At 36.3% G+C, this 24,664-nt stretch overlaps 1 protein-coding gene across 5 annotated transcripts in view; it reads right to left on the bottom strand.

Moving 5' to 3' along the window:
- Window positions 1-24,664, bottom strand: part of DNM3 (dynamin 3) — a 552,008-nt gene that overhangs the window by 372,817 nt on the left and 154,527 nt on the right. For all 5 annotated transcript variants that reach the window (XM_057725664.1, XM_057725665.1, XM_057725667.1 and 2 more), the window contains exons 5-7: window positions 7,734-7,832; window positions 6,986-7,146; window positions 1,456-1,598 (exon numbers count right to left, since the gene is read on the bottom strand). In XM_057725664.1, coding sequence (XP_057581647.1) covers window positions 1,456-1,598; window positions 6,986-7,146; window positions 7,734-7,832 — 403 coding nt within the window. The remainder of the gene's footprint in view (window positions 1-1,455; window positions 1,599-6,985; window positions 7,147-7,733; window positions 7,833-24,664) is intronic.

Consider the following 24,664-nt stretch of genomic DNA (forward strand, 5'->3'; position numbering starts at 1 on the left):
TGAGAGTTAAAATCTTATTCATTATTGAATTCCCAGTAGTTAGCACAGAGCCAGACACCAAGTAGGATACACAGAGATGAGAGCAAGGCAAGAAGGAAGTAATGAAGAAAGGGAGTGAGGGAGGGAGGAAGGCAGGAAGGAAGGAAAGAAGGAAAAAAGGAAAGAAGGAAAGAAGTAGAATCAGCTCCCTAACAAGGGAAGAATCTAGCTGTGGAAAATTGTAATCTGAGTCCAACAGAATCACAGAGGCAAGACCCAGTCTTTGCAAAGAGAATAGTTTCAGTTGGATGTTAAGATGATGACCTAGGGCCTAAACAGAAATAGCTTTCCTTTCTCTGTAACTCGAAGAGTTTTTATAGGAGCTTAACCAAAGCCAAGAATTAAAAAGAAAAGATAAACTAGGAAAGAGATGAATCCAAGAAAAAAATTCTTTCCTCTGTACAATCATTATTTTTTTAAATGGAGGAGTATAAGATAATGCATTTAGTATGTTACTTACATAATTTGAACATTTCGAAATCTCAGCACAAATAAAAGGAATTATGTTGTGCGTTTTAAATGCCAAATTAAGGGTATTTTGATTACAAGACCGCAGAGGGAGAAAGGGGCCATACGAGGTGGCAAGCGTCATCTTTAGAGATGGACTTCAGATGTCCTGGGATGTAAGCTGGTCAGTGGGGGGTCTTCTGGTGGAGACAGACCTGAGGCAATTTGCAGCACAGGGATAAAAGGACAGATGAGGTTGAAAAGGGCTGAAAGAAGGAATGAGGGTAAAAGAAGGGGCAAACAATTCTCTAACAACTCTGCTATCCTAACCCAAGAACCCTCAGGGATAAATCTAACTACCCAAGGATAAGAAGGGAAGATCGTGAAGGAGTAAAAAGATACTTGGCAGTTTTCACATTTGTGTTTTTACAGGGCTACATTAAAATCACTACCAAAAAGGAAAAAGAAATTTAAATGTGCCCTTACTGTCTGTATTTTTAAAATTAAATCCTTGGTTCCCATTGCACTGAAAAATACACACAGATAGATGATATGAGATAACTGAAATAAAAAGATAATAAGTACAAGTGACACCAATAGAAACAGTTGCACAATACAGATGATACTGTCAACAGGAATTTAGCCCACTTCTAAAGACTAAGGGCAAAAAATCCCTGCTGAGTTATTACTGTTGGTTTTGCTCATGTACTGAATCCAATTATAAAAACACAATAAAATTGGTCATAGGACTGGGCCCTGGTTAAATTTATAATAACAGGATTAATATCAACAATTATTCTTCAAGAAAACAAAGATTCAAGGCTCATTGTATAACATATACAAAGCCTCATATACTTTACTTCGTCTATAAAAAAAATCTAGAAAACAGCATGACAAATAGACTAAGGAAAAAGCAAACTGAAGAAATTAGTTTAAAATGCAGAACAAGAGAAGGGAAAGGTGACTCACTGCAGCAATGCTTTGGTCTTCCTGGTGGGGTCTTCTGGCTTGAAGTTTTTGTAGGCTTCTACTTCATGTTCTATGGACAGCAACTGTCCCTGCAGTTTGTTCCTGAAGTTGGGCAGGGTGTCTCGAATGTGGTTGGTAAGTTGCTAAATAAAACAAAACAAAATCATACACACATATAACAGATTGAAAATCAACTCAGAAGACAAAAATCGACCTTCACTGTCTTCCAGATCATTCAAAACCTTAAAAAGCCATATATACGTGGGAGACTGACTGTGTAGATAGATAGTGAGAAGAAGCTCCAACTCTCTCCTCCATTGCCCTAGGGCAAAGCTCAAAATTCCTTCAGCTAAAGTCACTCCCTTGGACTATCTCTTTACATCTGGGATACCCTGTTAAAAGGCAGCTAATGTTACTAAGGAAGGTCCTTAGCATGGACTGATTTGTCAGATCAGCTACCTTGTTGAAAGGAATCCTAAGTTAGAATGTGGTACAAATGAAGGAAACGAAGAGTTACAGGTGCTGCCTGACTTCTCAGCAACAAATGGCTTGCCACTGGTGGAGCCCAGAGGTACCTGTCAACTGTTAACTTCCTCTCCATTCTGTAGCTCAGGCAGGTGTTTCCTCTCACCTCCACATTTAGGCCCGAGTCCAACTGTGGTTAGTCACTAGCTTACACCCTCAACAGGTTGCACATAAGCTCTGCTGTTGATATCTCTACCTAACCACCTGCTTGGCATTTTCACCGAAGTCATCTGCTGGCACCTCAAGCTCAGTCTGATAAAAAGTTCTCTAAGAGATTTCTAATAGGAACACAATTAATTGAGAACAAAGGTGGGATATAAACCCAGATTGGTTAGCTCTCTGCCTGATGTTCTTTCTATTACAACATTATTAAGGAAAGCCTGAATTAAAAGGAAAAAAAGATCACCTTGAACTGCTTAAGGAGTAAACTGAGAATTAAGAGAAAGAATACAAACTTCATAGAAATGAAGGAAAAAGAATAATAAATATAAAGTAAGGGAAATAAATAGACCCAGATTAGCCTATCCAAGAACCATTTTAAATCATTTTTATGTTTATCTGAGGTTACCTGGATATATACATTCAATAAATCTATAGTTACTTAATTGTCAATGATTCATACCTATATTATACCCTTGTCCATGGTTATGAATTATCATGTTGTTCCCCTGGCATGTGTTGCCATTATGGCTCAAGCAGGAAACAAAAGAGTGGAGAAGACTGCATTCCCAGTAGCCATGCCACAAGACACAAACCCCCAAATCTAAGAGTAACAGTAAACAGAAGAAACCAGTAGCCACCTGACTGCCATGTGAGTGCTAAATATAATCAAGATACTTGGTTTCCACCATTTGTTTCTCATATATCTCAATAGCAAAGCAACACTGTGAACCACTCTTAGCTTTCTAAAACACTTCTTTTCAATGACGATAGATCATAAAGAGAAATTAAGGAAACAATCACCATTGCAACAAAAAGAATAAAATACCTAGGAATAAACCTAACTAAGGAAGTAAAAGACCTATACTCAGAAAACTATAAGAAACTGATGAAAGAAATCAAAGATGACACAGATAGAGAGATATACCATGTTCTTGGATTGGAAGAACCAACATTGTGAAAATGTCTATACTACCCAAAGCAACCTACAGATTCAATGCACTCCCTATCAAATTACCAATGGCATTTTTTTACAGAACTAGAACAAAAAATCCTAAAATCTGTATGGAGGCACAAAAGACCTCGAGTAGCCAAAGCAATCTTGAGGAGAAAAAAACGAGCTAGAGCAATCAGACTCCCTGACTTCAGACTATACCACAAAGCTACAGTAATCAAGACAATATGGTACTGGCACAAAAACAGAAATATAGGTTCATGGAACAGGACAGAAAGCCCAGAGATAAACTATGGTCAACTAATCTATGACAAAGGAGGCAAGGATATACAAAGGAGAAAAGACAGCCTCTTCAATAAGCAGTGCTGGAAAAACTGGACAGCTACATGTAAAAGAATGAAATTAGAACACTCCTTAACACCATAGACAAAAATAAACTAAAAATGGATTAAAGACCAAAATTTAAGCCCAGACACTAATAAAACTCCTAGAGGAAAACATAGGAAGAACACTCTTTGACATAAATCACAGCAAGATCTTTTTTGATACACCTCCTAGAGTAATGGAAATAAAAACAAAAATAAACAAGTGGGACCTAATGAAACTTAAACGCTTTTGCACAGCAAAGGAAACTATAAACAAGACAAAAAGACAACCCTCAGAATGGGAGAAAATATTTGCAAATGAATCAACAAAGGATTAATCTCCAAAATATATAAACAGTTCATGCAGCTCAATATCAAAAAACAAAAAACCCAATCAAAAAATGGGCAGAAGTCCTAAATAGGCATTTCTCCAAAGAAGACATACAGATGGCCAAGAGGCACATGAAAAGCTGCTCAACATCACTAATTATTAGAGAAATGCAAAACAAAACTACAATGAGGCATCACCTCACATCGGTTAGAATGGGCATCATCAGAAAATCTACAAACAGTAAATGTTGGAGAAGGTTAGAGAAAAGGGAACCCTCCTGCACTGCTGGCAGGAATGTAAATTGATACAGCCACTATGGAGAATAGTATGGAGGTTCCTTAAAAAACTAAAAATGGAATTACCATATGACCCAGCAATCCCACTACTGGGCATATACCCAAAGAAATCCATAATTCAAAAAGATACATGTACCCCAATAGTCACTGCAGCACTATTTACAATAGCCAGGTCATGGAAGCAACCTAAATGTCCATCAATAGATGAATGGATAAAGAAGATGTGGTACGTATATAGAATGGAATATTAGCTATAAAAAAGGAATGAAATTAGGACATTTGCAGAGACATGGATGGACTTAGAGACTGTCATACAGAGTGAAGTCAGAAAGAGAAAAACAAATATTGCATATTAACGCATATATGTAGAATCTAGAAAAATGGTATAGATCAACCGGTTTGCAAAACAGAAATAGAGACACAGATGTAGAGAACAAACATATGGATACTAATGGGGGAAAGGAGGGCAGGGGGGTTGGCGTGGGATGAATTGGGAGATTGGGACTGCCATATATACATTAAGAAAAAAAATCAAATTGTACACTTTGAATATATGCAGTTTATTGTATGTCAATTGTATCTCAATAAAAGTTCTTGGAAAAAAATAGAATAAGTAAAATAAAATAAAAATAAAACAGTTCTTTCCTTGGCTTTCATGACCCCAGCCTCCTCTCATTTTTCTCCTAACCTTTCTGAATATACCTTCTCCATTTCCTTTGCTAAGATTTTCTCCTCTACCAGACCTGTAAATATGGATATTCCTCAAATCTGGGTCCTACACCTCTTGTTTGTTCACTGTCTGTTGGCTACTAAGGCAATCTTATTCCGCTCATTGTTTCAATAAATATTCAACACCTGTAACTACAGATGTGTTATCTACAGACCAGACTTCTTACCTTTGCTGTGGGTATATGTACTAGACCACCTGCCTGATTTCTCCTCTTGGAAGCATCAACCTCAGCATGTCTGAAATTAAGTACTGTACTATATTCCCTTCAGGGTTCTCCATCTTGGTGACTTCATAACAACCTGGGAACTTGGGAGTTATCCTTGACTCTACCTCTCCATCACCCACCACAGCTAATCTACCACCAAGTTCTCAATTTTCCTAAACATTTTTTCAAATCTGCTTTCTTTTTCCATTTCCACTGGCCCTAACCAAGACCAAGCTACCATCATTTCTCACTTTGACTCCTAAGTGGTCCTCTCATGGCAACTCTTGATCTTCCTATCTGCAACCACCTTAATCCTTTTTGACCCACAGATATGACTGTGTTGTTCCCCTTCTCATATTCCTTAAACAACTGACTCCCCACTGCTCTTAGGATAACGAGCCGAAATCCTTAACTTGTCCTACAACACTATAGGATCCAGCCATTGCCTGCATCTCCAAATTCATCTCTTACAACTCATTCCCTCATTCTCTGCCCTCCAGCCACAATAATATTCCTTTCAATTCCTCAAAAATGTCCTATCCTCTTCCGACTTTTGCCATAGTAACAGTCCTTCGGGCTCAGAGGTGTTGGTGCATACTAAATCAGCAATAAAATTATCGTAATTTCAAACACAGTATGAAGATCCTTGAAGCAATAGAGAAACTGATTATCCAGGGAATGAAAGATCTTCAGTATAACATTTATTCAATTTTCAGTCAACCAGAACCAGTTACGCCATAATTTAGGGGTCACCTGTAGTAACCAAATGGTTAATCATATCCATCTAGTATTCACAACTTTATTTCTAATTTTATCTTTCTAATCATCTTAGTTATTTTTCTCTAAGGTTTTTTTCGTCTTAAGTCAATACAGGCATGAAAGCAGTAAGCAAAAAATAATTTTACCAGAGCTAAATATATTGATAAAATATCATGGTTCTTGCATGACAAGCCAGTATTCCTTCTCTAAAACATGTTCACAATTTTTAAATGACACAACTATATCACTACTTCATGGCTTGCAAATACTCATCTACTCTTAATTTAAAAGTACAAATTTAACATTGAAATAGAAGTACTATGTCGCTTAAAATAGAAGTACACCATTGCTTTTTATTTTCCAAAACTTCTTCAGTTGTTTTGCCTAAATGGTTTGGGTATAATGTAACAAGCAGCCTACTATTATGTTAGCCTCTACTGACACCTTCTAGGAGGGAACAATCAGAATGTTTGATAACCACTTGACTGATTTAAGTTCATAGATAAAAATGAAAGCATGTTTTTTGTGAGAAAAATTGCTCACCATTTGAATCAATATAATCAAAACTCAGGGTGGGGGCTCTACACTCTTTGACAATGAGACTTAACTCCACTAGGGGCAGGAAAATATGTGACCAAGTACACTGAACTTTTATGGAAGAAGTAAGTACATGCATGGAGAGAGGGGAGGCAGACGGCCTAATTCTGTTATGAGGAAAGGGATTATCTGGCAAAGCTTTTAGACGAATGAAGACCAATGACTGCTTATGTATTTTCAAGATTGTAAATTAAGGAACAAATCAATCCTAAACAAAACCACAAAGAAATTTTAACCTAACCATCACAGATTTATATTTCAAAAACAGATCCCAAGAGACCAACTTTTCAAAGATATACAAGTTTAACTCCTAAAGATAACCATATATTATGAGTAAATGTGTGCTAAAATGTATTCCCCTGTTCACTGTTCCTAAATAAATACATATTTCTGCTTTGCACACTGTTCTTTCAATAATATTAAGGTGGATTATGGTCACTTAGAATAGTAACAGTCTGGATCTAAGTATTCTTATTCACCCTTTCAATTTCTATCATCACACTAAATGTCTTAGTTTAGAAAAAAAAGTATAAAAATAAGAAATATGGATTCCAATAGTCATTTACATATTTTATAATTGTTCTTGTTGTTTGAAAAAACATTTTTACCTGATTAAGGACCTTCTGAAGGTGTGGGGTCCCCATCCGATCAGCAATATGTCTGTAAGCCGGGTGTGAAAGAAAAAATTTCCTTTCTGCTAACATGGCAGCCTTTATGTCCTTCTTCCCATCTATGTCCTTCTGGCTCCTGTTTACCACCCCCACGTAACCTAAAACAAAACACACACTTATGGAGCTTGGGACACTTTTGGTTTCTTATTGTGGGGAAATTTTAAGGCTCTTGAAGAGGCTAAATAAGAAAAGTGAAATTATTTAAGGGCCTGAATAATAGATCCCTTTACAAAACTCAGTCTGAGATATCAGTATTTAAAAATGACTGGATGATCTGGCTAATGTTGATTTTTTAGCATTAACAAAGTAATGTCCTTTGTCCTTAAAAGATCTGTGCATTTAAATAGACTAAATCTCTTATCAGTTTTGTCATATAGCAGGCAAGTAAATAATTCAGACTTTAATAGTATACATTTATGCAGCCTATGATGAATATTTATACTCTCCCCCTAAACCCCTTCCTTTTCCTGTTTTCTTATTCCTATTATTTTAAGGAATAGTTCTCCCTTTGGATCATTTTTAATACATCATTTGGGAATAGCATGCCATTCCATAAAATGTGTAACTAATCATAAATCCATTCCTCACAACTGTGGAGGCATTAAAATCCAGCCTCCCATTGGTTTCCCAGTTGTTTCTCTGCCACATCATCAAAGGAAGTCCTGTATAGGACACAGTACATTACCCCTGCGAAGCGGCAGCAGCTTATTCTCCAGAACATCCCTGGCATCTGTTCCTTCATCCATAAGATCAAGTTTGGTGATAACTCCAATGGTTCTTAGACCTGCATCACAAACAAACCCCGCATTACACAATTTGCAGAAGATTAACAAGTTTCAGAGATATATATGTCTCAATGCTAATTGCAAAGCACTCATATTCCTGGTTCTTTCCCTATTCCTCTCCATGTTATTTTATTTTCTAACCCCCTGCTATCCCTGTCTGGTGAACATCAATAGGATGAGGCAGAGAACTGCAAAACCACGCCTCCATAAGGCAACTCTTAAATCAGGAGAGAAAAAAACAAATAGCTGTTTCACCAAAATACTTCTAAATGTACGAGTTTACTCTTGTACTATATGCATAAGGAAATCATACATTTAAATTTTCCTCCCAGGGATTGCACACAATATGGATGTTTTAATTTTTTATGTATCACATTATTAAAAACAAAGAAATAGGCTACACGTGGACCAACGATATGGGTGTGTCATAAACCAAAGCTTATTATTGATACAGTTCTGAGCAAATGAGGTCAAAAAATTAAGATAAAGAAAATTAGGTATAGGATACTATCATCCCCCCAAATAAACTTGAAAGTCTCACAGCATTCACTATTCCTTAGAAAAGGAAATATGACTTAATGGAAAGAAGACTGAAATAGGAATTCTGAGCCTTGGATTCTAGTCTCAAGGCAAATCACTTAACTCTCTGGGTCTCAGTTTTCCTCATCTGTAAAATAAAGAGTTGGAAATCATGAATCCAAGTTTCTTTTCAGTAATAAAACAATGTAAAAACATAAGTATTTTATGTAGCATATCAGATATATTTGTTCTTTGTGTCCATCATTAGATAAAATGAACAATATTTGCCTACTAATTTGTCTTTTTAAGTGCATTTCTTTGGCTTTCCAATTAAATATGATTAATTGAATACAAGCCGTTATCTTTTGCCTAAAACCCCTCTCAAATAATAATGGCTAATATTTGTTAAAACAGCTATGGTTTTATGGACTTCCCTGGTTGCACAGTGGTTAAGAATCTGCCTGCCAATGCAGTGGACACGGGTTCAAGCCCTGCTCCAGGAAGATCCCACATGATGGGGAGCAACTAAGCCCGTGCACCACAACTACTGAAGCCTGTGCACCTACAGCCCGTGCTCTGCAACAAGAGAAGCCACAGCAGTGAGAAGCTTACGCACCACAACGAAGAGCAGCCGCCATTCTCTGCAACTAGAGAAAACCTGCGCAACAACAAAGACCCAATGCAGCTAAAAATAAAATAAATTTAAGTAAAAAACAACCTAGCTATGGTTTTAAATGCTTTACATGTCTCAAATTATTTAATCCTAAAAAGTACTCCAACCACTATTTCTTAAGATGAGGAAACTAAGGCAGAGAGAGATTATATAACTTTCCCAAGGTCATATAAGAAGTGGATCTGGGCAGTCTGGTTGCAGAGTCTGTGCTTTTAATCGATATACTGCTTATCATGGTAAAAAGAATTTTTTAAAATTTAAAAGGCTTAAACCAAGAAGATCAAAGAAAATGGGAAAAGAATGCAGAAAAAATTTTGAAAGTGGAAACCTAGCAGGATGACTGCTAACTAACTTAACAGATCAGAGAAAGAGGAAAACTGCATCCAAGAAAGCCAACAACGGGAGACATCCAGAAGCTAAATAATTTACATCTCAGCATCTCAGTAAGCTTCAAGACCTGGGGGACCGATAGGTCTGAAAACTATGGAGAATGGTGGCAGCAATTGAAGCTGAAAATAGAAGCACTGGATGGAAGCAGTCAGATTTCCATGGATAACATAGCTAGGAGCTACCCTGGTCCATCCTGGCAGGACTGAGGAGGTTTACTCTCTGGAAACATTGAACAAAAAAAACCTCTGAACTCATGGGCACTTGGCCCAGTTTGGACAGATCTGCTATTAAAAGAGGATTATTAAGTAAAATTCTACATAGAAAATGGCAGGATCCCCCTCCCCATGCCAGTTCCCTAATTTGACTTCAAGAAAGAGATGGCTCGTAGACTTTAACCTCCCCAAGCAGGAGACTGGAACAATGGTCTGGGAATACTAACCATTCCAAGAGAAAAACATATATATTGATATTCAAAGGAACAATGATTAAAATAGTCCAATAAATCATCCTGTTGTGAAAGCTATCATTCCATAATTCAAGCACGCCCACACAGAACTCCAACCACCTGATAATATTTCACCTTTAAATATGAATGGACAGACAAGGAGATTCTCCAATACGAGACCAAAACAAACAAACATGATAAAACTGAACTTAAAGAAAACAAAGATAATGAAAAATACAGAAGAAAACTATTATTTGTATTAATATCCTCAGAGGGAAAGGAGAGGTCATTGCATTCATGGAACAAAAATACAATGTCATAAAAGGAAATTTTCAAACAAACAAAAAGAATTTTCAATAATTAAAAATATGAGAGAAGAAATAATAATGTTGGAATACAAAGTTAGGAACCCCTCCAGAAAACAAAAGAAAAAGAAGGAAAGGAAAAAGTTTTTTAAAACTAGAGAAATGATCCAGAAGATCCAATATCTGAATAATTGGCATTCCAATAAGAGAGAGAATATTAAACAGAAACAGTTGGGGATGTGGAAACATACTATTCAATAAAATGTCCTATAGGTGAAAGATGAATTTAGGGACTGAATGAACCCATCACATTCCCAACATAATATGCAAAACATACACACACATACACAATATAGCATATAAGATTTCATAATACTGGAAACAAATAAAATATCCTAAAAAGCTCCCATAGAAGTTAAAAAGAAAGTTATAAAAAGAAAAAGTAAGTTTGAGAATTATTATAGCATCAGTCTTCCCAGCAGCAAACCGGAAACTAAAAACCAGCAGAGCAATGTTTTCAAACTTCAGAGAGAAAGATAATTTCTAGCCTAGAATTCTAAACTACCAATAAATGTGACAGTAGAAAAACATATTTTCAGACATGCAAAATCTCAAAATATTTTACCTCCCTTCCTCCTTTTTTTTTGGGGGGTGGGGGCGGGTGGACACTGCTAAAAGATGTGTTCCACTAAACACGGGAACAAACTAACAAAGAAATGGACAGGAAATCCAGGAAGCAGAGAATCCAATCTAACCAGAAAAAGAAGGGAATTTTTAGGATGGTGTAGATCCTAGTTTAAGCGCAGGAAAGCAGTCAATATCTATTAAAATAAGAGGACAAAGATTACTGAAGAGATATCTTCCCCTACCAAGAAAAAAAAATGAAAATGATAGGATACTTAAAGCCTAATGCTTTTGAAGGTATTAAGAGATTCAGACTTCTGTAGGAGAGGCTGGGAATGCACTGGTGATAGATACATGGACTATGCAAATGGGAAAAAAGAGAGAGAGAGGTACCAACCTCAAAGAGAGCAGTTATCACTCAAGAAAGGAAATTTAATCATAATTTAACACATGGTTCAGTTGTGAATAATATTTTTAGAATTATAAATATTCATTTAGCAAAATATGCTATAGTTATATTAGTAGCATTGGGGAGGTAAGTGTATATATGTGTGTATAAATATATGTGGGTATGGGAGAGGGACATAAGACAGCCAAATCCTTAAATAGGGAGGTAAATATCAAAAGAAAGTTAAAAGGGTTGAAAGTGGTAGTCTCTGGAAATCAGTAATCCAGAGTCAGGAGGAGCGGGCAAGAGACTGAAAGTTTTTATTTAAAGCCTTAGAGACTGATTTTTCTAAAGTGAGGTACATTTATAACATTAATAAAAATAAGAGTTAAATTTTAAAAGTATTTTCTTTCCCCCTCCCTATTTCTGAAAAGGCAGAAAAGTCTCTGCTTAGTAGTATCCCAGAAATAGTCAATGAAATTGTTTTATTTTTCACATTTAGTTATACAAGTAAACAATTTAACTAATCAATGAACTCTTGCTGGCAGACTCAAGACCTACACTCATAGATCTCAAAAAGACATGGCCAGAATAGATTCAAAGGCAGCATGTTTTTAAAAGCACTTCACTGGCAATACAAAGACTCTGATAAAAATAACAAGAGACCATTTGTCAAGTCCTGATTATGTGCCAGGCATAGACTTGAAACAACTCTATGAGATAGGTACTATTATATCTCAACTACACAGATGAGGAAAGTGAGACTTGAAAAGGAAAAACAGATTTGCCCAAAGGCTTGCAGGCTATAGAGTGTGGAAGCCAGGCAACCTAATTACATTTTTAATCACTATATTTTCCTGCCTCTCAATTCTTAGCTAAATTCTACAAGTGATTAGCTCTGTTATTTGGCAAGTTATTTTACATCATCTAGGCCTGTTTACCTACAGAACTGAAGGTTTAACTAGATGTCTCTTTCAAGTCCAGAATTCTAGGAAGGATAATAACTTTCAGATTCAGAAGAGGTTATGTAGAGTAATATGCAAAGTAAAAAGTAATCTAATAAAATTCTTGCCTTCCAACTAAAAGGAAAATTAAAATAATAAATTAAGAGCTAACAAATAATGTGTGATACTGTTTTTCAATTATGTTTCTCTTCAGTAAAGAGTAGCCACAATGATGAGTACTGCTGAGTCCTGACAAAGACCTAGAAAAAACATACAAGGCACTTCAAAAATCTGATTCTTATATATAGCATAGATCTAAGAGCATTGAGTCAAGGATTGTATTGTTTGGGTTCAAGTCCCACTGGTTTCCCTTATTAGCTCCGAGACATTTGTTCCCTCATCCGGTGTAACCACATCAAAAGGGTAATCTTATATCACAGTTTATATTTGATATCTGGGATAATTATTAACAGCATCCCTTTTAACTCTAGAATGACTTCAAACAGAAGGATGTTACATGTTCACTCTAGCTCATCAATAAAATGAGGAAATAACAAACCCATGTTTCAAAATTACATAACAGGACTTCTGGTTTCTGGTCCAGCATGTAAGGAGCTTGGAAGTTGCCACTGTGTCCCAACAAGTGAACAACTGAAAAATTAACAACCCTTCTTAGAGGTTGAGGTTGAACAACCCATTATCAGAGAAGTGAGGCCACAGAGCAAACCACTGCCCCCCAGATTTGGAGACACAGATAAGTGAACACAGAGAATCACAACTTACTAGAGCAGAAACACAAGCAGAAAACTCTGTGGGAACCAGGGCCTGGGCAGGAAAACCTAAACTGTAATTGATGAATTGCTGGAAGCTCAGTGTGGGCAGACTAAGTTAAAAACTCCAGGGGGACCTAGTCATAGAGGGTACTCATACTCTTTTTTGAGTTTTGCTTCCAGGATCTCAACCAGATTCACATAGTGAGTATCTGAGGAAAAAAACTCCTTGTGCTTTAGGCACGGGAAGAAAGAAACAATCTGATTTAAAAATGGGTGAAAGACCTGAAAAGACACCTCATCAAAGAAGATATACAGGTGGCAAGTATGTATATGAAAAGATATTCCACATTATACACCATTAGGGTGTTACCAATTAAAACAACAGTGAGATATCACTGCACACCCATTAGAATGGCCAATATCTAAAACACTGACAATACCAAATGCAGGCAAGAATATGGAGAATGTGAGCAACCCTCATTCACTGCTGCAGGGAATGTAAAATGGTACAGCCACTTTGGAAGACAGTTTTGGAGTTTCTTACAAAACTAAACATACTCTTACCACATGATTCAGTAACTGTGCTCTTCGGTATTTACCGAAAGGAGCTGAAAACATGTCCATACAAAAACTTGCATACAGATGTTTATAGCAGCTTTACTTATAATTGCCAAACTTGAAAGCAACCAAGATGTCCTTCAGTAGGTGAATGGATAAATGAACAGTGATACATCCAGACCATGGAATATTATTCGGTGCTAAAAAGAAATGAGCTATCAAACCATGAAAAAACATAGAGTAACTTTCAGTTCATATTACTAAGTGAAAGGAGACAATCTGAAAAGGCTTTATGGTGTATGATTCTGACTATATGACGTTCTGGAAAAGGTGAAACTAAGGAGACAATAAAAACATTTGTGATTGCTAGGAGTTAGGGAATGCAGGAATGAAAAGGTGGGGCACAGAGGTTCTTAGAGCAGTGAAAACTATTCTGTATGATCTTGTAAAATGACTGATACACATCATTATACATTTGTCCAAACCCACAGAGTGTACACCACCAAGAGTGAACCCTAATGCCAAATAAGAACTTTGAGTGTCAATGTAGGTTCATCAATTGTAATAAACCTATCAGTCTGCTGGGGGATATTAATAGTTGGGGAGGTTGTGCATGTGTGGGGACAGGACATAATATGGATACTCTGTACCTGCTACTCAGTTTTTCTGCAAACCTAAATTGCTCTAAAAAATGAAGTCTATGAATTAAAGACAATTAAACAACACAACACATGTAAAGTATTGACACTTGGTACATAAAAACCACTCAATAAATGAAAGTTGTGATCTCACCAACTTTGTTTCTCACTACTACTCCAACTCTACTCCAGTCCTAAGCTCCTATCACACTCAGTAAGTTGTGGCTCTCCATGTGATCATGTGTTCTTGCCTCTTCAACTTCAAAATGCTATCCCTCTCAGCTCCAAATATCCTTCCCTTCTCTTTTTCTTTTGGTTATTTCCTACTCATCCTTCAAAATATTTTACAAGCCTCTCCTGCAGGTCCTTAATCAGGTTCCCACAAATCTAAGTTTGGAATCTTTTCTCTGTGACTTCAAAGCCCTCTGCGTACACTGAAATCATAGTTCTTATATGACACTAGGAATCTGTTTATATGTCTGTCTCATCTACTAAGCCATGATCTCTTCAAGAATAAGGACAGCATCCAACCTACATATTCCAAGCAATTCACATAGGTGCCAAACACAGAATGGGAACTCAATAAATGTTTATTTATCAAATGAATAAATGAGTAAAAAGCACATTTACTTTCCTTAGGTTTAGACAAGAATTGAAATACAAATTCCAAAAAAGAAATATGATACCATTCTGTCATGTTACCTGGGTTTGTTGTCAACACAGTGATTTTCCTATAAGAACACTGCCATTTCTTCCGTTTATATATGCAACTAAATTATAAGTAGTGTGTTGTTTCATCTAATTAAGAAATGGGACAAAACCAAGCCACGAACCACATTAACAGTTGCCAGAAAAGTAATCTGGAACACTGTGTACACTGAAACAACAGCAATGAAAAACAAAATCAATGAAGAGTTAGTGTAAACATGTATATAGCAAAATTAAAAACAGACTTAGGAAATTAGATGTCCTTCAGTTAATGCACTTTTTTTTTTTGTTTTGGGCTTTGGTGGTATTTTGGTGGTGGGGGGCAGTTGAAGTAAATGCTGTTCTGTTTGGCAAAGATTATGGAATATGTTATTTCTGAAAGCAATCAGTGATGAATAGGAATAGTTTCATCTTTTTTTCCATAAGTTTTCCATTAACATTATTTTCTTGTTATTTCCAACAATTCTGAATAACACAGTTTTCATTTTCAAAGTCATCAGGTAATATTACTACATGTGATACTAGGTAATATATCAAGTAAATAATAGAAAACAAAAATTACTGTTGCTGTGGTAACAGAGACTCTATCTTGCTCACCAATTTATGCCCAGAATCTAGCAAAGTACTTTAAAGTTTTAATATTTGAGGAAGGAAGGGAGAGGAGAAAGAGAGGGCAAAGGGAAAAGGAGAAAAGGGAGGGGAAGAAATAAGAATTACTCCAAAGAAAAGAAAATTTAGGTATAGAGTAGTTCTTTCACTGAGACTCTGTACTCCAAAATAGACTAAGGAATGAAGAAACAAAAGAAAAAGAATCCACATGCAGTAGTTCCCCTCTCCCCTTAACCGCGGTTTCACTTTCTACGATTTCAGTTCCTGCAGTTAACTGTGGTCCAAAAATCTTAAACGAAAAAAATTCCAGAAATAAACACTTAATAAGTTTTAAATTGAGCACCATTCTGAGTAACGTGACAAAATCTCCCACCGTCTTGCCCCATTACCCTAGATGTAAATCATCCCTTCGTTCAGCCTATCCTGCCCATTAGTTACCTAGTAGCCCTTTTGGTTATCAGATCAACTTTTGCAGTATCTTAATGCTTGTGTCCAAGTAACCCTTATTTCACTTAATAATGACCCCCAAGCACAAGAGTAGTGATGCTGGCCATTTGGATATGTCAAAGAGAATCTGTAAAGTGCTTCCTTTAAGTGAAAAAGTGAAAGTTCTCAATAAGGAAAGAAAAAAATCATATGCTGAGGTTGCAGAGGTCAATGGTAAGAATCAATCTTCTATTGAAATTGTGATGGAAAAAGAAATTCCTGCTAGTTTTCTGTCACACCTCAAATATGTATGTATAGGAAAAAACATAGAATATATACGGTTCAGTACTTTCCATGGTTTCAGGCACCTCCTGGGGGTCTTAGAACATATCTCCCATGAATTAGGAGGACTACATATACTTTCTCTGCTTTTTTTCCACCTAAATCCATTTTCTTCTTCTTCCTTGGCACACAGCTTAACTATATTTTCAAATCTTCCTTTTAATTGAGTTACAATCTCCCTTATAATCTGCCTATAACTGAGTTCTAGCCAGTGAAATGTGGGTGAAGTGATATGTGCCACTTCTAGGTTTGGTCTGTATAACTTCCCACATGTTCTCCTGACAGCTCTTTCACCTTCCACTTGCTGGATCTAACCATAATAAGCCCCTAAGTCCCTACAGGTGACAAATGTAAGTATCTGGGCATCTGAATGATGTCATAGACAAGAAACAACACACCACCCTGAAAATCGACTCAACACAGACATTTCTACTGTTTGTACCATTACATGTTTCAGTCTGTTTATTACTGTATATCAGTATAAACAGTGGTACTTTGAAGAAGAGAGCTGCCATAATGAAAACCAGGCTCAGCAAGATTAAGGTAGCAAGGAAACAAGCATTGCAACATGGAAAGATGAAGATTCATGTAAAGGTAAAACTTCACAAGGCTAGGCAAAAAACTTCAAGGGAGCTCTAAACCAAACAATTCCCAGAGCTCACACAGGGCTGGGAATCATTAAGTCCCACCAGCCAGAGTGGAGAAACCTGTTGAATTAAAGACACCAGAAGGGTCAAATCTCAGCAAATGTTACTGTAGGCCCATTCTTTAAAAAACCTAAAAATGAGCCTCAAAAAATCTAACTGATCTGCAAGTAATGTAACTACCTGATAAAATAAAGTCCAACACATTTTAAAATAATACAATAAAACTCAGAACTCAACAAAGTGAAGTTCAAAATATCCAGCATTCCAACAAAAGTCACCAAATACACAAAGAAGGAAAATGTGACCACAATCGGGGGGCGGGGGATCAGTCAATATTATCTCACTTAGAAACTTGGAATTCACAGATAACATTAAAATAACTATTAAAAACATGCATGAAATGTTCAAGGATATAAAAGAAAATGTAAAAATACAGGTATACCTCGTTTTACTGTGCTTTGCTTTATTGTACTATACAGATACTGCACTTTTTACAAATTGAAGGTTTGTGGCAACCCTGCATTGCCAGATGATGGTTAGCATTTTTAGCAATAAAGCATTTTTTAAAATTTGATTTTTAGTTTATATTATTGTTCATTTACAATGTTGTGTTAGTTTCAAGTGTACAGCAAAATGATTCAGTTATACATATACATATATCCATTCTTTTTCAGATTCTTTTCCCATATAGGTTATTACAAAATATTGAGTAGAATTCTCTGTGTTATACAGTAGGTCCTTGTTGATTATCTAGTTTATATATAGTAGTGTATATCTGTTAATACCAAACTCCTAATTTATCCCTTCTCCATCTTTTCCCTTTGAAAACAAATTTATGGTGACCAAAGTTTGAGTCTGTTTCTGTTTTGTAAATGAGTTCATTTGTATCAATTTTTTTAGATTCCACATAAAAGTGATATCATATGATATTTGTCTTTCTCTATCTGACTTACTTCACTTAGTATGATAAAGCAATAAAGAATTTTTAAATTAAAGTATGTACATTTTTGGACATGCTACTGCACACTTAATAGACTACAGTGTAGTGTAAACATAACTTTTATATTCATTGGGAAACCAAAAAAATTGTGTGCCTGTTGTATTGCAGTATTTGTTTTATGCAATGGTCTGGAACTGAATCCACACTATCTCAAGATGTGCCTGTAATAAGCAAATAAGAATATGTAAAGATATTTACATGACATCTATAGAACAAGATACTCAACAACATTACAATAGAGTCCTTCCAAATGCACCCTGGTCAGACATCAAAATGGACCATATGTGGCACCAACAAACGAATCTCAATATTTATAAGGAATAAAATCATACCAAAATTAATATCAACAGTTATCTGGAAAATGCCAAAATATTAGGAAATTAAAACATATTTCTAGAGTACAATGAATCAAAAAGGAAGTCATAGGGAAATTTTAAAATACTTTAAACTGAATAAAATAAAAGCACAACTTATCAAGACTTATACTATACAGCTAATTAAGCACTCATAAGAAAACTTATAGCTTTAAAATATTAATATTACTATTACCAAATAAGAAAGCTTTAAAACCAATGATCTAAGCTACAACCTTAAGAAACTAGAGAGAGAATAGTATATTAAATCCAAAGTAGTAGAATGAGGAAATAATAGAGTAGAAATAAATGAAACAGAATAGAGATACACAATAGATATAATCAATTAAACCAAATGCTGATTCTTTGAAAAGGTCAATAAAATTGTCTACTCTCACTCTTTAACTCAACATTTTACTGGAGGTCCTAGCCAGTGAAATCTATCAAGAATAATAATTCAAATACATAAGGTTATAAAGAAAAGAGTAAAACTGTCTTTATTCACAGAGAACAAGACTGTATATGTAGGGGCTTCCCTGGTGGCACAGTGGTTAAGAATCCGCCTGCCAATGCAGGGGACACATGTCCCATGCCTGGGCAGGGAAGATCCCACATGCTGCAGAGCAACCAAGCTCATGTGCCACAACTACTGAGCCTGTGCTTTACAGCCCACAAGCTACAACTATTGAGCCTGAGTGCCACAACTACTGAAGCCCGCACACCTAGAACCCATGCTCCGCAACAAGAGAAGCCACTGCAATGAGAAACCCTCCCACCTCAAAGAAGAGTAGCCCCCGCTCACCGCAACTAGACAAAGCCCATGTGCAGCAACGAAGACCCAATGCAGCAAATAAATAAGTATATATATTAAAAAAAGACTGTATATGTAGAACATTTCAAAGAATCTACAAAATGCTATCAGAACTAGTAAGTGGATTAATTGATGTCATAGAATATAAGGTCAAAATACAAAAATAAGTTGTACACATCTATATACTGGCAATAAAAAACTGGAAAACAAAAAAAATTTTAATACTATTTACAATAGCATCCCAAATCATAAAATGTACATGGATAAATTTGATAAAATATATGCAAGACATGTATGCTAAAAACTAATACACCACAGAGAAGACCTAAATAAATGAAAAAAAAAAAAAGCCATGTTCATTGGCTGAGGCATTTAATACTGTTAAGTCAATTCTGTGCAAATTGGTCTATAGCAGCACTGTTCAATAGAACACTCTGCAATAATGGAAATGTCCTATATGTAAGCTTCCCAATACAGAAACCATTAGCAACTTGTGGTTATTGAGCACTGGAAATGAGGTGTGATGGAGGCACTAATTTATTTTCTTTTAATTAACTTTAACTTTAATTTTAATAGCCACATGTGGCTAATGGCCAGCATATTAGACACGACAAGCTATTAGATTTAATGTTATTCCAAACAAAATCCCAGTAAGTTTTTTGGTAGAAACTGACAAGCCAATTAAAAAATTCAAATGAAAAGACAAAGTACCTATTATAACCAAAGCAACATTATCTGATCTCAAGGCTTACTATAAAACTACAGTAATTAAGACAGCATGGTACTGGCATAGGGATAGACATAATAGATCAATAGGACAGAATAGAGTCTAATGTTACAGATTACACAAACACACAATTGGTTTTATGACAAAGATGCCAATGTAAATCAATGGAAAAAGGAAAGTGTTCAAAATAAATGGTGGAGAAACAATTGCATATCTGCATGGGAAATAATGAATTCTGACCCTCCTTTACTTTACATGATACACACACACAAAAAGGATCACAGACCTAAATTAAAAGCCAAAACTACAAAACTTCTAGAAGAAAACACCGGACAAAAATCTTTGCAAACTTGGATTAGGCAAAGATTTCTTAGGATAAAAAAATATGGATCATATTTTAAAAATTAAAGTTACGCATCATGAAAATCAAAACTTTAAAAGATATGGAAAGGATATCTTAAAAGTAAGCTATAGACAGAGAAAGTACTTGCATTACATGATAAAATATTTGCATCAGCTTTTTTTTAAGCTTCATAACTTAATACTATACTAAGAAGACAGTTCAAAATAGGCAGACACTTCACAAAAGAAAATTTACAAATGGCCTATTAGGACATGAAATGATGCTCAGCATCATGAGTCACCAGGGAAATGCAAATCAATACCACGACACAGACATTACAGTGACCACAATTAAAACAGAACTAACAATACCAAGTGTTGTGAGCATGTGGAGCAACTGAAGCACTCACATATTGCTGCTGGGAATAAAATTTGTACAACCACCCTGGAGAAGAGCTTAGAAGTTTCTTAAAAATATTACACATATATTTATCCAGCAATTCCAATCTTTTTTTAATTGAAGTATAGTTGATTTACAATATTGTGTTAATTTCTGCTGTACAGCAAAGTGATTCAGTTATACATACATTCTTTTTTAATATTCTTTTTCCATTATGGTTTACCATAGGATATTGAATATAGTTCTCTGTGCTATAGGGTAGGACCTTGTTATTTATCCATTCTATATATAATAACTTACATTTGCTAACCCCAACCTCCTACTCCACCCCTCCTGCAACACCTCCCCCTTGGCAACCACAAGTCTGTTCTCTATGTCCATGAGTCTGTTTCGTAGATAGATTCACTTGTGTCATATTTTAGATTCTACATATAAATGATATCATATGGTATTTGTCTTTCTCTTTCTGACTTGTTTCACTTAGTATGATGATGTCTAGCTCTATCCATGTTGCGGTAAATGGCATTATTTCATTCTTTTTTATGACTAAGTAGTATTCCATTGTATATATGTACCACATCTTTATGTATTCAGTTGTCAATGGACATTTAGGTTATTTCCATGTCTTGGCTATTGTGAATAGTCCAGCAATTCCACTCCTAAATATTTTTCCAAGTGAAATGCATACGAACCTAGAAAACTTGTACATAAATATTTATGGCAGCTTTATCTGTTATCACCCCAAATTGGAGAAAACTAAAGTTCCATCAACAGGTAAATGAATCAACAAAATATAGCATAGCCATATACTGAAATACTATTCACCTATTTAAAAGAATGAACTGAAACATACAGCAGCATGGATGAATCTTAAAAACATGATGCTGAGCAGAGGAAGCCAGCCAGGCACCACGAGTACTTACTGTGTGATTCCATTTTATATAAGCCTCTAAAGACAAATCTAAAGTATAGCAACAAAAAGCAGATCAGTGGTTTCCTGGAGCCAGGAGTAGGGGACCAGGGTGGGACTGACTAAAAAGGAACCTTTATAGGTGATGGAAATGTTCTTTATCTTGGTTGTGGTGGTAATTGCATAAGTGTATATGTTTGTCAAAACTCATCAAACTTTACACTTAACGTAATACCTCCCTATCCAAGCCTATAGTCTCAAGGTAACCACAATAAGTTGAAAGAGAGAGAAAAGGGGTGGGGAAAGAATATTGGTTGCAAAGAAATGAACAAACAGAAAACAGATTTAAGATCTAGGTCTAGGAAAAAGCTTTGGGTATAGTTACTTGTACATGGAATTAACTAGAGGCAGATAGTTAAGCCTTAATGAGTTTTTTAAGCAAATGTATTCCCAAAGAAACAAAAAGCCTACTTGAAAAAGCCTTTGATAGTTTGAGTCTTAAAACCTTTATGGCCCTAAGCTTTTACAAGTAGACAACAGGCTGTGAAAGCTGTGCATCTCCAAAGAAGGTTATAATTCCTCATTTCCACTTCAGATATGTCTTAGAGAATAATGGACAAGGAAGAAACTCCCAGAAGGTGGATCCCTGGGAAAACAATGGACAGCGGAGAAGGGAGTTCCTCCCAGAAAGTACACTTGGGATTTAATCAATAAACTTCTTTCACTGCCAGGCTAGGAAGTCTTCACAATGCCTGCCCAGTAGGATTCCATCATTGTTGTGGACCTGGAATTGTTATATATTTCCCACTCTTACCTTTCTCAAATAGGGGTCTTAACTGCAGGCAATAACTAATAATGCTCCACACATAGCCCTCAGCAAACTACTTGAAATCCTGAACAGATAGCTCAGACTGCTGACTACAAAATGTTCTGGTTCAGAACACCATCCAGGGACTCTGTTGGCAACAGCATGCAAGCTCTTAACTAAAGTTCCAGCTGGTTAACTTGGAACCAGTTGATAGCACCAGATCTCTTTTAATGTCGTCCTTCACTCCCAAACCAAATCCAAGCTCCTTGGGTCATCTGCCCTTCATCTGAACAAGAATTTCTCCTACAGCAAAAGTTTCTATTAAGCCCATCAGCTCCACTGGGACCTACTAAATAGGGAACATGATTTGCATTATATAGATCACTATATAGGTACCATTACCAGAAACTGTGTTTCACACACACACACACAGACACACACACACCCATGCATACAACTGCATAGGTAATCCAACTGGCTCTGGCTTTGTGCATCATAATGGGTTATGAAGGTGGCAACACATGAATGTGTAAGGAGCCTTGGGCAAGTAATAATGCTGGCAACCCTAAGAAGAGACAAGCAAGAAGGAAGTGGAAAGCAAGGGTTAACTTTGCTGAGTAAGACCACGTTGGCCTTTATCACAGAAATTCCTGCAGGAAAAAAAACCTTGTTAGTGTGAAACTCAACAGCCACAAACCTACTTTTTAACCAATGAAGCATATTAATTTTAGGGCTTATTAAGTGCCAGGCACTTTTTTAAATACTATGCAGATATTAACTCATTTAATTTCATAACAATTTTATAAGGAAGGCAGTATTATTATCCCCATTTTACAGATGAGGAAACAGGTTTATAAAGAAATTTGCCTAATCACACAGCTAGTAGGTGGTGGAGCCAGGATTCAAGCCTAGGCAGTTTGGCTCCAGAGTTTGTGCTATTAGCCACTAGGCTGTACTGTTTTAAAATGTAATTTTTATATATCTTATGCTTTTATTAATGTAATTTCTTGATTAAGGCAACAATTCTTAAGAATGTTTCTTGGTTATTTCAGCAGAACAGCTTGTACTTTCATTTCAACATGCTGCCCACTTCCTCCCCTTGCTGCCTTCCTGCCAACCCTTTTCACTGTGCCATTTGGAACTGTCTTTATTGTCACCATATTATTCCAACATTCTCAGGCTCTGGTCTAAACAATAGCTCACCTCCTTGCCTTCATTTAAATTTAGTTCTTTCCTTCATGCCCCAGGTGGAAGAAGAGAGAATGAAGGTTAATGAAGTTTTCTTACTCCTCAGTTCTGTTCCAAACCAAAATCTTCCACCTTCATATAAAACATTGCTTTGGAGCCTTACACCACCTGGTTATGGCACCCTCTGTTTCTCCTTGTTGCTGTCATCTACCAAACGCCCAGACACCCATCTTCAATGCTCAGACACAAACACACACACACACAGACACACACTCTTTACTGTAGGTTTTAGCATCATGGTCTTCTTTACCACCCTTAGTTCCACCATTATCCAGGCAGCATCAATGTATGTGAGGATGATGTATCCATTTCTCTTCACGTATTTAGTTTCTTGATCTCTTCTATTCAATGATTTTCACCTGAATGTCATTTTAGCAATCTCCTCTCATGACCACATCCTGGACATTTATTATCTGGACTTGTTCCAACTGTAAATTATAAACTCTAATATTCTAGTCTCTAACCACAAACTCCTATTCTTCCAATTCCTTTACTCACATACTATGAATAATGCATTGATATTCTTCAGTCTTATCCAGAACCTCATCTCTGAACCACCCCATTTCCCCCAAAACTTACAGGTCCTTTTTTTGGGCTTTGCTTCCCTTCATCCAAGGATTTCATAGTTCATCTTTCCAACTATTATTTTTCCAATATCCTCAACTCTTGCCTTCCATTCAACAGATTCTACAGAATTCTGACCCAAAAGCAATCCAAGTGCTTGCCTCTCAAAATCCCTAGCTGCTGAGTGTTTTGGGGGATCATACAATCCTGAAGCTTACTACAGATGGGCTCTGGCCTCAATGGAGTCCTTCAATGTTGCCCACTTTCTCCTTCTCTCTTTCCCCACAGTGACTGTCCAAAATACCTTTCCCCCTCAAACATTTCACACAACCCCCTTCTCTCCTATCCTCCTAACCATTCTCCCCACCCCCACCCCAACTCCCCAGTTCCTTCTCAGCCTGTAGCCTTACTTCTTATTTAAGAGAAAAAGATATGCCAATAGGCAGTAAATTCTTCAAATGCTTCTCCAGATATCTACAAATGAACCTCTATCTGCAAGTACTAAATTTCTTACTTCACTCTTGTTTCAGTGGAAGAAATAATTCTCCTTCTACTCAAGGATTATAACAAGCACTCAAGAAATGTTAGAGAGGAAGAACAAGAGAGGAGTAAAAGGAAAGGAAGATAGAGCTGGAAGGAGAGAGGGAGTGGGAGACTCTGAAAGCCATGGAAAATAAGG

The sequence above is a fragment of the Hippopotamus amphibius genome, chromosome 3, assembly GCF_030028045.1.
Source record: "Hippopotamus amphibius kiboko isolate mHipAmp2 chromosome 3, mHipAmp2.hap2, whole genome shotgun sequence".
In the NCBI taxonomy this organism is placed as follows: Eukaryota; Metazoa; Chordata; class Mammalia; order Artiodactyla; family Hippopotamidae; genus Hippopotamus; species Hippopotamus amphibius.